The sequence below is a fragment of the Drosophila subobscura genome, chromosome O, assembly GCF_008121235.1.
Source record: "Drosophila subobscura isolate 14011-0131.10 chromosome O, UCBerk_Dsub_1.0, whole genome shotgun sequence".
In the NCBI taxonomy this organism is placed as follows: domain Eukaryota; kingdom Metazoa; phylum Arthropoda; class Insecta; order Diptera; family Drosophilidae; genus Drosophila; species Drosophila subobscura.
In genome coordinates, this window is record NC_048533.1 from 14,748,683 (window position 1) to 14,763,169 (window position 14,487).

Below are 14,487 nucleotides of genomic sequence, written 5' to 3' on the forward strand. Positions count from 1 at the left end.
GCACAATTTTTGGGCCTGCTTATCAGCCATGTGCCGCCGCAGCAGGGGCACAAGCGCCGCCAGACGACAGCATTAATAACGCATTGACACAAGGGCGAAGGGAGTGGGAGTGGGAGTGGGAGTAGGAGTTGGAATTGGAGCTGCCACACCCCACAATTAATTGAGCAGCGACTCCGCTAGCATGTTGCAAGGCAACGACACCAACGATGATGGCCTCAATCAATCATTCATGGCTCATGTGCCCGCACCCCCCCATCAGAGCCCTGCCGCCGCCGCCATGCTGCAGAATGACAAATTCCTAACACATGTCGCCCATCTGCTCAACATAACGACGGAGAATCTCTCGAACTTGCTCAGCTCCGACAAGGGCAGCAATGGCAGCGGCCTCTCGGCCGACACGCCCGCGGACAATTCCCTGGCGCTGCTCACCATCCTCACCGTCTGCTATGCGCTCATCTTTGTCGCCGGAGTGCTGGGCAATCTCATCACCTGCATTGTGATCTCTCGCAACAACTTTATGCACACGGCTACGAATTTCTATTTGTTCAATTTGGCTGTGTCCGATCTGATTCTGCTGGTCTCAGGTAAGCGCTGGTCTGCCCCTTGCGCTGGTCGCTGCGTATGCGTAACATTCAATTTCTTCCCCTAGGCATTCCGCAGGAGCTGTACAATCTGTGGTACCCCGACATGTATCCCTTCACCGATGTCATGTGCATCATGGAGAGCGTGCTCTCGGAGATGGCGGCCAATGCCACGGTCCTCACCATCACCGCCTTCACCGTGGAGCGTTACATTGCCATCTGTCATCCATTTCGGTGAGTTTTGGCCATGACAATGATGGTCGGACATCAATTACAGTCCAAACAATCATACGTACACCATGCATTAAGTTTTAGTTCATTAACAAAGGGAATCTAGAACATAAAAGAGATCGATAGCCACAGACTGAATGCCATAAATACATTTGCGATAAGACAGGAATCAAAATGATAGCCATAATAACTATAATTATAATTATTTATTGTGTTCAACTGACAAGTTATGAAAGGACAATAAACGGTCTAATATTAGGTGTCATTTTGGTATAGCAAAATTAAGTAATAATATTGATAGACAGCGATTACAATTAATAAGTCTCCGTGTACTTTTCCATGGGATAGGAGAATCATTTTCAATCAGTAAGCAAAGCCACAGCTTTTCCCTAATATTTACAACAATTCATAAAGCAAAAGCTTTGTTTATTACCTACCAACATGGCTTTAACATTACTCAAAAGTTCGTGAATTATTTAGAGCTCTTTCGGCCATTCCAAAAATAAAATATGAAACCTTTTCAAGTGTCATTCGGGGGAAATGACTTGGACTTCACTTTGAAAATATAAACACGAGTACAGCGGCACTTGGGAATTTCCAGGAACATCCCCATGGCCATGAAAACGTTTCAAGGAATTCCTAAAGTTGCTGGTCAAGCGGCGGGGCAGAGACCTGCACCTTGTGTGGGTCTCGGGGCGGAGGGTTGGCTTTCAGTTGGTATCTCGGGGAGAGGCCTTTAAGTTGATGTCTTCGCCTTACCATAAACATTTACATTCAATTCGCTTTTAATATTCTTTACATTCCAATCTTTACATACACTCCATCAACATTTTGGGGCCTTGTTTTTTGCAGGCAGCACACCATGTCGAAGCTGTCGCGGGCCATTAAGTTTATATTTGCCATTTGGCTGGCGGCCTTTTTGCTGGCCCTGCCCCAGGCTATGCAATTCTCGGTGGTCTACCAGAACAATGGCTACTCCTGCACGGTGGGTTCACACACAGACAGACAGCGATGTGCGGACTCAACTGACTTTATGTTTTGGCACTCTCCCCCCACAGATGGAGAACGACTTCTATGCCCACGTGTTTGCCGTGTCCGGCTTCATCTTCTTCTGTGGACCCATGACGGCCATTTGTGTGCTCTACGTCCTCATTGGTGTGAAGCTGAAGCGGAGTCGCCTGCTGCAATCGCTGCCGAGACGCGCCTACGATGCCAATCGCGGCCTCAACGCCCAGGGACGAGTCATCAGAATGTTGGGTAGGTGAGTTGTGTGTTTGGAGGAGAGCCCGGAGACGGGAGAGCCTGTCAAAATGTTTTTATAGCATTTCCAAACGTAAATTGAAAATTTACTGTCAACATATTTGCGTTGGCGACATCAAACAGGAGCAAGTCCCACACGCCTTTGCAGCTCTTTTCATTTAGCACTTGCGATGTGTGTGTGTGCCCCTTGGTGTGGCAGCTCCTGCGGTGTCGTTAATTTTTTTGGCATGCATCCATTAAGCCGCCCATCCGCTGACTGTGCACAAATGTTGGTGGTGTTAGGTGGGCAGGTGGCACCTCAAAGTAATCAGCTGGGGGCGCACTTAAAGCGAGTCTCAAGGGTCGTCAAGTGTGGGCCAATAAATCTCGTTGGGGTGCCCTAGGCCTAGGCCTAATGGGTGTTAGTAGAGCAGCTCGCAGGCGCCTTTTTGGCAAATCAATCACGGCGGAGAGACTTTGATAAGAGTAAAAAATAAGTGCAAACAATAAGTATGTAAAAATTATTTTGTGAGCATTTTGTGGTGGATTTTAGGCAACTTTTTTTATACTTTTTGCAAGTGCAAAGTCATTTAATGCGACGCGTAGGCATAGAAAAATGTTTTTAAAATATAAAAGAGACTCATCAATATTTATTTTTAATCTAAATCTAGATTGAAGCTTAGAGATGATTATTTATTGCATTTTTCTCAGTCTCTAAATGTTTTTTAAGCTTTAATTAAATGATTTTCCAATCACTTTAAATCCCTTTGCACACCTAAAACTTGCCAGTAAACTTTTTGGCTATTTTATTTGATTCAAATGTAAAGCAGCTTTAAACAATTTTCATTGAAATCAATCGATAAACGTGCAGAAAACGCAACAGTCCAAAGGCTTTCTTTTAATTCAATTAAATTGAAATAAATTAATTGAATTACCCACCAACTGGTGGCCTTGTAGCACGTCCAGAGAAACCAATTTTGGTCACGGGTGGGTAAGAGCCTTCATTGGGTAGCCACGAAGCTTGTCTCTGGTCTACGGTAATTACTGTCATGCCAGGCAGGGATAAGTTCAAGCCAAAACTCCGAGCTGTCCCTGGCTAGAAACATTTGTTGAATGATTACCCAAAAGGGGAGGGACTTCCTTCTGCCTTCTTGTCTTTCCCGAAAGTATGTTTAACATTTCCTTATTTATATTTCTTTGCAGTAGCTGTAGCCGTCGCCTTCTTCCTCTGCTGGGCGCCCTTTCACGCGCAGCGTCTGATGGCCGTGTATGGCTTGTCGCTGATTAACATTGGGATCAGTCGGGATGCCTTCAACGATTACTTCCGCATACTTGATTACACATCCGGTGTGCTCTACTTCCTCTCCACCTGCATCAACCCGCTGCTCTACAACATTATGAGTCACAAGTTTCGTGAGGCCTTCAAGGTGAGTGCCTTCGTCCGCCTGCTGCCCCCTAGTTTCCCCTCAAATTTGTTTGGTTTAACGCAGATCACGCTGACGCGGCAGTTTGGGCTGGCCAGGAACCATCACCACCAGCAGAGCCAGCATCATCAGCACAACTACAGTGCGCTGCTGCGGCAGAACGGTTCGATGCGGCTGCAGCCGGCTGCCAGTTGCAACAACAACGCCCTGGAGCCGTACGGCTCGTACCGCGTGGTGCAGTTTCGCTGCCGTGATGCCAGCCACCAGCTGTCGCTGCAGGACAGCATACGCACCACCACCACGACGACGACTATTAACAGCAGCAGCATGGGCGGAGGCACAGCCAACGGGCCGGGCAGACGCATCCGCAAACAGGACTTCTACGGCACAGGGAGTGCCGTGCCCCACCGCATGCTGGCGGCTCAGGTCTCGCAATTGTCCTCGCTGGGCGATGCCAACTCCCTGCTGGAGTCCGATGTGGTGGATGTGGGTCGCCACTATGCTTCGGGGCGTGCCAAGCGCGCTCTGCTGGCCACCAAAAGCGGCGCCATGCTCGTGACGCCCGCGACAACGGAGCAGCCCGAGAACAGCCAGCCGGCCACACGCCTCAAGCTATCCCGTGTTATCAGTCGTCGCGATGAGGCAGTGGCAGCAGCCACAGCTGCAACAGCGCCCTACAGCAGCGGCAGCCACAGCCTGCCCGACCCGGAGACCCTGCAGGTGGGCGGCACGTTGCGCGAATCGCGAAAGTTTCCCTGGCGAAAGCGGCGACAGAAGCAGGACGATGCGCCCTCCTCCCAGTGAGCATGTCGACAGATAGCCAGGGCTATGCATAGTTTAGGCATTGTTTAGTTAGCACAATAAAACTTTCTGATCTGAGCAAACTTTCTCCGGCTCGAAATCGTGAGCTCCGGCGATTTGCATGCAAATTTCGTGTTTTTTTTTTGCCAATTGGCCATAAAAATAAAATCCACAACATGGAAGGAGACGCTGGTGACTGGCCAGACGATTTATGAGTGGGATTTATAAGCGCGGCTAATGAGGCAACAAAGTGACGTGACGAACGAAGTGGCCAGCCGCCCCGCGAGGCATCCTTCACCTCCTCCTCTACTGCAGCGTCGTAAATTAAGTGTTAAGTGTTGAGCTGCGAGTAAATAACACGCATTCAAAAACTAAATAAGAAACTGAATAAAAAACTGAATAAAAACTTGTTGCAACAGAAAAAACAACTCTTTTCTTGCCTGCACACAATGCGTGCCAAAAACATTCGCAACATTCAGCTGCAGCTTCAGTTGAGCCGCTTGAGAGGCGAAGGAAAAACAGAGGAAAACAGTAAGAAAACAGTAAGAAAAGGTAAGCAAAAGTAAGAGCCAAAGCAGTGGAGCAAATCGACTAAAGGTTACCCACTAACAGTTCGCAGGAAGCAAACCAAGAGCTACTCCACAAGCAGGCAAAATACTCTTAACTTTGATAGGAAAAAGAATTATTGATTGCCGCTCGCTTGATGCAGAAATCCCAAGCTCCTTCTGTGTATAAAAAACAACTTCCCACCTGTGTACTCCGGTTGGCCCCTGGCATTGTGCCTGGCAGGGATTGGCAGGCATTTAGCCTGCCTTGCGCCTTGACTTCTAAAGGCATTCTCGCAGCCTTCGCAACCTGCAGCCTGCAGCTGCCAGCTTTTAGCCAGCTTCAGTCTGCACTCGACCCCATTACTCAAGGAGTGGGCTTAGAGCAAAAAGTCTCTGCTGAAGTGGATGTGAGTGCAGTGTCAGGGAATGGGATTGTAAGCCAAAGTATTGGCACGTGTTGGATATGCCGGCCAAAATCAGTTCATAAATCAAGTTAAGTCTTGAACGAATGGCTGAGAATTATAGCCAGCAGACTTTTTGGGCATTAAAGAGTAAGATTTTTGGATATTTAAATGGGTACAGGATGTTCCAAAAGTGTTCCTTTGTGCATCTGTGAATAGATTTTCGAACCTGGAAGTGTGCTCCATGCTCGTCCATCAACGCAATGGAGTGCTGCTCTTTCGTCAATAAATTGTGTGGCCTGCCGCCTAGTCAATCATAATATGACACAATGAAGATATTAATCAGAGTCATAAATTTACTCCATGGTCTAGACAAGGCAGTTTAATGGCCAACAAGGCGGACAAGCACAAAGCGCCCAACGACGAAGATGAAGAGTTCTCTGTTTCCTTCAAGCAGGACTTTAATAAGCTCGGTAGTCCCTCCTCCATATTGTGCCGGTCATTACTCACAGACATTTCAGATTACTCTTCCAGTTTATGAGCGAACAAACTTTCACTTTTCCAAAGCGGCAGATTCATTTTTCCTTGTGTGGTACAACAAATAACCATGACTCAGAGTGACAGTGGCAGTGGCAGACTGTCTGTCTGTCTGTCTGTTCATAAGTCAAGTCCAAGTCCATGTCTATGTCCATGTCCATGTCCAGATTTTAAAGCCAGCGCCCACACATGCATGCCGCTCGGTCATCCCGTCTGCCTGCACCTAACGAGCCCGCAAAAGAGATTGAACATAAGCCTTCGACCTTTCCTTACCCATTGTTAGCCAAGCCAAACTCTGGCAAGCAAATTAGAAGCTGCTCTCAACTAGCTCAACTTCAATTAAAAATTTACACTGCGGTCCAACAAGAATTCTCTTCGAATTTCTCCGGCTACGAGTGTTCGATTCAAGCAGTGCAAAACGGAACCCAGTCACCCCCTGGCACTGCTTGCTGCTTCTGCAAATATTTTGATGAACTCAATTGATTCTTTTGTTGTCGTTAGCCACGAGGTCAACCCTGATTCCAAATAAATGTGTGTGTGTGTGTGTGTGTGTGTGTGTGTGTGTGTGTGTGGGAGGAGTTCTGATTTTGGGTTAGCCATTCGATTTCGGGGTACGGTGCTCCAGGGCATTTCGGCACTCGAGAGTGCACATTCATATTTTCGGAACGTATTCCGAATCCGATTTCGAATTTTAATTAAATAAAAAATGTGCATGCCACAAAGGCAACAACAATTGGCGGTAGCCCTGCGCAGTGCAAACGGTAAATATCGAAGGGGCGTAGGAGGCCAGCGGCCGTCCATGGCCACAGAACAATACTGCAAATTAAAATGAAACGTGGGCAAGGGGAGCAGAAAATGTTTAAATCCGAGCAGCAGGCAGCAGCCAACAGCTGGCACTGGCAGCCAAGCATTTGACAACAAATTAGACGGGCGGTGTCCTGCTCTGTGCTCTGTGCTCTGTGCGCTCTGCCCTCCGACCCGGTCACAGTTCAACAAACGAAAAGTGCTTGCTTTATGGCCTCGGCTTCGATGTACTCGACGACGCACTTGAGGAACGGGCTTCCCGAGCCGAAACAAAAGTCGCAATTCCCCCCCGCCACGAAAAAGCAGACAACTCGAGATTAGCTGCAGCTCCAGGACCAGGCCACAAGTCGAGAGCCAAAAATAACTCGGGAATACCAGTATTTGCCGCAATTGCAGCCAGCAAAACAATAAAGTGTCTTAGTACGGACGGTCCTTGGACATGGAGCATTGAGCATTGAGCAGCCACACAGATACCCACACACAGACTCAAAGACAGTCCCAGACTTGAGGTCTGTCTATGTTTTGTTTGCCGTTGCCCCGAGTCGCTTGCTTAAAGCGCACAACCAAACACTTTAAGGATTCGCCAGATATGTTTCCACAACTACAGTTTAATCGCATTTGCCCTTGGGTGTGTGCGAGTCCCCTGCGGTACGTGTCCGGGCTAATTTGTTTGGGATTTAGCGGCATTGTCATCGTTCTGCTGGAGTTACGGCTGACGTCAGTGGAGCCTAAACTATAGTGACGGAAAAATGTAATTGTTAAATAAACTGTTTTTAAATATTAGCAAATACCAAAGCAGATCATTCTCCAGCAGATCATTTACCAATAACATTCAATCGATTTGGGGACAGATCCAACAAAGCAAATAACAGTGATATATGTATGAGCTGTTGTACTTTTGCGTTGTTTATGTGCATGCAAGGCGTGCAAGCGAAATGTGGATAACCGTTATTTCGAACATTCTATCCCGCTCGCACTCGTAGTCGCATAACAAGCGACACCCTGCAGGTGGTGGGTCGTCGTCAGAGACAAAGCATAGGTGAAAGAAGAGAATACAAAACTCATCAAATTGGCTGTGAGAGCAAGGCAGTCTGTTGCTGTCCCGCTCCTACTCGTACTCGGGCAAAGCTGTGCAGGTAGCCGTCCGCATTCTGAGTCAAAGCATAGATGAAAAGAGAATGCAAAACACATCAAACTGGCTGCGAGAGCCCGTCGATCTGTTGCTCTGCTCTTCAGCTGCATTTGCAAGCCAGCGCACAGTGGGCTCTCCAGCCGAAATACATGGGCAAATATGCACCGAAATCACAGCTCATGTTTGCCAATGTATTGTATAGCTTCTAGATAACGTAAGTAGTACTCGTTCACTTATCCAAAGTGTGTAATATTTCCAATTCAAACACAGTTTATTTCACTATCGGATCATTATTATTACAGCCAAAAGGAGCAATTGAAAAGAAGCCAATTTGCATAGATTTCATTAAATTAGACGCCACTCGTGCAAGATAACGGCAGCTCAGCGTCTCAGCGACAGTTGAGAATTCTCCGCAAGTTGGAAACAAAAACAAAGTTTATTAATTAGCATTCGCCTGGGAACCAGACAAAGTGCGTACTTCTCCCGGACACTTTCCAACTGGCCAACAAGTCAACAAAAATGCTTTATGTAAAAGTGTTCTTGTCTGCCTATTGAATTAAATAATTGCAATGATTTTCAGTCGGAGACGCTTTTTGCAATGATTTTTCAGTCAGTGGCACTTTTTTCAATAATAATTCACTCGTTTGCCTTTTTTTTTTTTAATTTTCCAATTGCATTTCCCATTGAATTTTGGTTTTATTTATAATTGAATGAAATGAATTTAACTGCTGTCACTATAAATAGATTACTACCTCCAAAGAAACGGCAATTGGCATTTCACTAATTTAAAAATGAGCTTTGGAACTTATTTAATTAATTATTCCAATTATTGGCTATTGACCAGCAATCAGACTGTCAGCTGCAGTTAAAGAGTTTCCGGACCTTTGGTTAATATTCTACAGAAAGCCACTAAACTATTTATATATTGCAGTTTCTAATTAGTGAACAAGTTTTGGATTTGCTGGGGCATGCCACTATAATTGTCATGCATCAGGGATTTTTATTTCATCAAGCAAATGCAAAAAAAAAAAACACAAACTTTTATTTAATTAATGGGAAATGCTAAATTTCACAACAATTAATTGGCTTCAATATATGTATATTTTTGTAAGGGGATATGTATCATGGGATTAGTAGAATCGTTTAAAATTAAAACGAAATTAGTCTGGCTGCTGTATCCCCTTTTCCAATAAAAGCAAAAAAGGCAAAATTGGAGCAAACAAACATACAGCAGATACATAGATTAATGGAAAAACTTTTATTTAAATCATAAACCATGGGCTTTTTTCGTGGCCATTGACTCTAAAGTAAGAGTTCATCTTCGCATTCCACTCATTGCTTTTAATTCAATTGAATGCTTGGGCGAACCCCAAAAAGTAATATACGAAATGAGCAATAATTTCGCCAAAAAAGTAAATTTAGAATTATTTTATTTACTTTTTGTGGCTGCTAGAATTTTCAGTCAAAGTTAAACAAACAGAAACAAAAGCGCAGAGTATCCTGCACATACATATGTTAATAAAAAAGTGTGGTATTGTTCTTCTCACCATTTAACAACTCTTTTTCGTTGTACAAAAAAAATCTAGTAGCCGCGCACATGCAATGAAATTCGTGTAAAAGGCAACACCCACACTTCAATTTTCTTTGTTACTTTTCTTGGAAAAACACACACAATCCGTTTCTGTACGAATTTGCGATGCTGTTACTTTAAGTGCAGCGATAAAACAGAACTAACTTTTAGCCAAAACAAACACCAAATTTGTTTGTATTAGTTTGATAATTTATTCGAAAAGGCCTGTAAAGTGTTTGGCTTATGTTTATTACATTTGCAATGCCACATATTTGATTTATGAAATTAATTATCTCTACCACAATTTTTCGAGGACCTTTTATTGCATATCCTTTACGCAAAATGAGCTGAACCGCATTGTTGGGATACAAAATAATTACCTTTTGACTTTCCACCAAATGTAGTTGATGCTGCTCTTCTAAATAATATTTAAGCTTAGTTTATAATCAATATTTAATGAGTATTTTACATACATAGAAATCAAATTTATCATAAATTTGAGTAGGCAATTCGAAGGAAACTCTTAACTGTGCCTGGAATCTAGTTTCATCTCTAGTCTTCTCCACAAGGATTGTATACAAGTGGCTTTATCACACTCATGTAGCTAATCAATGCGGTTTTATACACTCACAGGTAATTAAGGCAGCAGGATTCTCAGAAGCAGACAAGCAGCAGCAGCAAATTCAATGGAATTTATGCCCCAAACGTCTTTCAATGACGGACAACCGGCAACGTTGCCACCAGCGCCCCAGGCGTACCACACGGAAAATGAACATGCTGAAAGACGTCCACAAATGGTATTGAAAATTCAAGATAAAATAACCCTGAGAGCTGCCTGAGCTTCAAATAAAAATAGTTGTGGCAATATTGTGGCCATAAATGTTAAATTAAATGTTTCAAATAGTTTTGGGTGCATGGAAAATAAAGGATAATTTCGCTTGATTTTAGTTAGAATTATGCAGTGGTAACATAAATAAATATTTAATGTTAAATCGTAGTTTTAAGTTAACTTTTTTAAGCACTTAAAGACAAAACTTGTATTCCCTTGTAAGGACTCCTCCCTCATCCTGTAACTATAAAGTAAATTGTTCTCCAACGATGACAACACTTATTCCAACATCCATTATGTGTGTGCTTGAGTGGTACAGTTTTTGTGGAATTTTAATGAGTTTTGTCATTGGCCCCACGCACCACCCACATGTGTGAACCACGAGCCAGAGACTCATCCTCGAGGCAGCAACTGGTGATGATTTCGAGTCACGTTCCCCTGATTCCCAGTATGAATAAATTACATTCCTTTTTGGGTGCATGCCCATGCAGGAGCCATTATCTAGGAATGATTCCATTTGCAATCGTACAACGAGCAAATTGCAGTCGAAATGAATTCAATTACATCTAAACTAAAAATTAAACTAAATGGCAAACAATTGCGACGGAGAGAAACACAAAAGGAATTTCAACTACACATTTCGGAAGGAGTTGAAGGGCTCGTTAGGAAGGAAGTGCAGTGGGACATTTGGTGGGACAAGTTGGCAACATCCGTTCCACAACAAATCACACAAAGGAGCCAAGTGGAGCCGAGCCAAGCCGCCGCACACGCGACTGGAGCACAGCTGGTGGTGCCGCCTCCATGTGGGAGTTCCTGCGAGTCTCTGGAATGGGTCATGGGAGCCTTTGTCTGGCACGTAGCTTACGGTCTGCTGGAGCAAACACGCGTCCACATGGCAGTGGCAATCTCGCTCCTCACTCGTCTCCAGCTGCTTGACATTGAGGCGATGCGTCTGTGCCGCTTTAAGCGGCATTAAATCGTTGATTTCTTACAGCCTGGCATGTGGTCCAGCCTGAACTTGCCCTAATTGAAATGGCTTACTGGGCGTTCTGTGAAGTTAAGTTTTGGTCTGTGCAGATTAGACAAACGCCTTCCAAAGACATCGGCCATTTGTTATGCTGATGAGAAAATCAGCAGCCAAGTGCAACAGCAAACACAAACACAAACAGCAAAAAGCAAACACCTAAGGTACAGGACAACAGAGGAGCGCACAAATGAGCTGCAAATCTCATCAAATGTATCACAAATTCCTGGGACACAAATCTGAGCTGACAGACAGACGGACAGACAGGAGAACCATAATATTCAGAGTGATTTTCTCACTGCTGACACAGCAGCCAGGGCCAGATATGCAAACTAGCCACAAGCCAAGAAGCTGGGGCAGCCCATACATCAAGTGACCTTTCGTCAGGACACGAATTGTCCGGGGGTACAGGCCACAAATCAAGTGCAGGCCACAAAAAATAAAGAAAGAACGAACATCAGTCTGGACACATAAATAGCACGCCCACATTTAAAACACTCAATGCATAAATCAATGCTAAATAAACAATAGGGCGAGACTCGGACTTGGACACTCGAACGGTAGCTGGGGGCTACACTTTCTCCGTTTTCACTCATTATTATGTAACATTTTGCAGTACAGGACAGGCACAGCGAAATAATAATGAGAATTTTTAAAGACAAACAGCGCTTCAGAGCGAAACAAAGGGCGAGAATACATTATAACGCGGCCAACAACAAACAAGCCAGCGAACTGAATTAAATGCGAATGAAAACAGCAATAAGTCAACAGTAAATCAATTGGAACGGCAGCACTTTAACGCGATTTCCGACTGGTTTATGCGCAGCAAAGAGGAGTCCTCACTTCAAATTTATAACTGCCATGCGATGACTGAAGCAGTGCGAGACTCTCTACTGTATATAGTCCTTCAACGACTTGTCTGTCTGTTTTCATGCAGACAGGTCTGTCAGGCAGCATTGCAGCATATGAAGCCTATATGATCGGCTTACAGCTTAATTATAAGCTCCACGGCAAGGCCGACCATCAATTAACGGTTTTACAGGACAATATTTCAGACATACTCAAATTTCATGCGAACAATGCGAATGTCAATAAGAATAATCTCAGCTAGAGTTAAAGCTGCATTTATTCTTCACCTTTTCCATGAATTTTTAAAGATTTGTATTTTGATTTTTTCATTGGAATTAATATAAACTTTTCTGGACTGTAATTGTAGGTCCCATAGAGCTTCTGAAACTGGCAAGTGCCAGCCACCGAGTTAATTGCAAGTTTCAGAGAGGCGCCTCGAGTGGAAGTGGCCACAGACCGAAACTCTGCCATCTTTAAGATACAACTTGGCGCCATTTCGCAGCCATAGAGGTGGCATGTGGCATGCTCACCAACCATTTTAACACCCAGGAAAGCGGAGAGATTTAATTGTTTCTTGGTCGGTGCTGAGCTGCCGCCGTTCGTGTGTCTTCTGTCGTCTGTTCCGGAGTGCCACTTGCCGCACACGACAGTGGCAAAGACACAGCCAGCCCCCGGGCAAACAATGCATCATTTGTGCGCTGCACAATGCATAAATTAAGCGGCTAAGTAAGCGTAACGAGACAGCGCCACGCGCTCTGCCAGGACAAAGCGAAGTGGGAAAGAGAGGGTCGCGCCCCCCCACAGGTGAATGCAGCAGATGTGCGCTGAACGTGTCGCTAGTTTCATGCTTGCCCAAATGAATCAGCTCTACGAGCAGGAGCCATGTGTATGCTCAGGAATTTAACGCTTCAGGTAACTAATGAGAGGACACCTAAATGCAATAACTTAAATGAGAGTACCACAAAGGGGATAATTATTTGATAAATAAATAATTACCAAATCTAATTGTACGCCAAATAGTCGTGTAAATTTGCAACAGGGGTCGCCCTGCAGTTACTCACGTGTTGTTGTGCACAGACGACAGTCATAAAACGTTTTTTGCTTCATTCGTTTTAGTGCGTTTTTGTATGCACAGACGACAGACACGAAGTCACAAAACGTTTCTTGCTTCTCTGCCGCTGCGGCAGCCGATCAATTGTGCATGGGCTTGTTGTTGTTGTTGTTTCTCTGCCGCTGCGGCCACTGCACTGTGCATAGACCGAAGCCACACGAAGCTTTTGCACTGTGCATAGGCTGAAGCTCTGCGTGTGCCGACTGCGCTGCCCAAAATTGTTTCCGCGGCCGATCTCTGTTTTACTTTACTTTCTTAAGCACTCGCAGGCCTCAAATGTCAATCGCTCTAATTTATGACTATCAATTATAAAACACTGTCAAACTGAATAAACTTTGTCAAGCAATATTGATGGCCCATCAGCAAGACCGCTACATAAGCGGTCACCTCCCTTCGCCTTGCGGTAGGTCGTAATTCTTACAATATTTCGGCAGAGCCTTGGGCCACAACGTTAATGGCCCCCAAAAATCTATGCCAACGCCCTTTGTCTTATCTCTAGCTAAGCAACTCCTATGGCTCCGGCTTTGGCAGCCACTCAATTTGCATAATTTTGTGTTAATTGAAAAAGTTTCGCCGGCCAGCGAATTTATTGCCCAGCAGAACCAGAACTTGAGTCAAGCTCTCTGCTAGAGGGGGGAGCTGCAAACTGCTTAAAATAAGAACTGCGAGTGATGTGATTAATAATGTAATTGAAACACTGGAGACGGGGTAAGGACGCTTGCCTATTTACGCTAAGCATGACCAGAAGGCAGCCAAGGAGACACGCGCCCACATCGAGAGTACTCGCCATCAAAGTTATGGCTCTGACTTTGCTAACAATTCGAGCAGAAGTGTCTCTCTTAGTGTGTGTGTGTGTGTGCGTTTGCGTGTGGCCACGTGTTTGGGTGGGGGGTCATGTCATGCTGTGGTTTTGTATTTCATGGCAGCAGCAGCAGCAGCCACAGAACTGAAACAGCAACAAATTGCTTACACTTACACTTTTTGGGCCGCACATTTTATTTAATTTGATGATTTCATTAAACAAATTGCCCAGCGACCGGGCTGTACTCCTCTTCTTTCAGGTTACTTCTTAATTTTAACTCTGACATCCTATATGTGTGAGCGGGTGTGTGTGTGTGTGTGTGTGTGTGTGTGTCTGCTTTGTGTGTGTTTGGGCTTGTGTTCAGTGCTGTCTGTTCCCGGAGAAGGGACCGGCTCTGACAAAGAAATAATTAAAATTAGTCAAAGCTAATGTAGGGGTCGGGCCGGCAGCAACTACAACTGATTGCAGCTAATGTCGAGTGACCTTCATCTTCATCGGGCCCGCGACTGTCTGCGCATACCAACAGGCAGAACCCACAGCCATGACTGTGCTTGTAGTTCCGCGTGGAAGAAGAAACAAAACCATTCCCCGACCCATACACTAA

At 44.9% G+C, this 14,487-nt stretch overlaps 1 protein-coding gene across 3 annotated transcripts; it reads left to right on the plus strand.

The window, feature by feature from the left end:
* Positions 1-4,685, plus strand: LOC117897819 (pyrokinin-1 receptor). 3 transcript variants are annotated; one of them, XM_034806870.1, is made up of 6 exons: positions 1-584; positions 650-815; positions 1,665-1,797; positions 1,871-2,069; positions 3,255-3,478; positions 3,542-4,685. In XM_034806870.1, exons 1-6 carry the CDS (start codon positions 182-184, stop codon positions 4,277-4,279), a joined length of 1,863 nt encoding a protein of 620 aa, XP_034662761.1. In that variant the 5' UTR covers positions 1-181; the 3' UTR covers positions 4,280-4,685. The 3 variants fall into 3 exon arrangements, with proteins under 3 accessions (XP_034662761.1, XP_034662763.1, XP_034662762.1); XM_034806872.1 differs by lacking the exon at positions 3,542-4,685 and having other exon boundaries at positions 1,871-2,073; positions 3,255-3,457; XM_034806871.1 differs by lacking the exons at positions 1-584; positions 650-815; positions 1,665-1,797 and having other exon boundaries at positions 1,898-2,073.
* Positions 4,686-14,487: the final 9,802 nt, after the last annotated feature.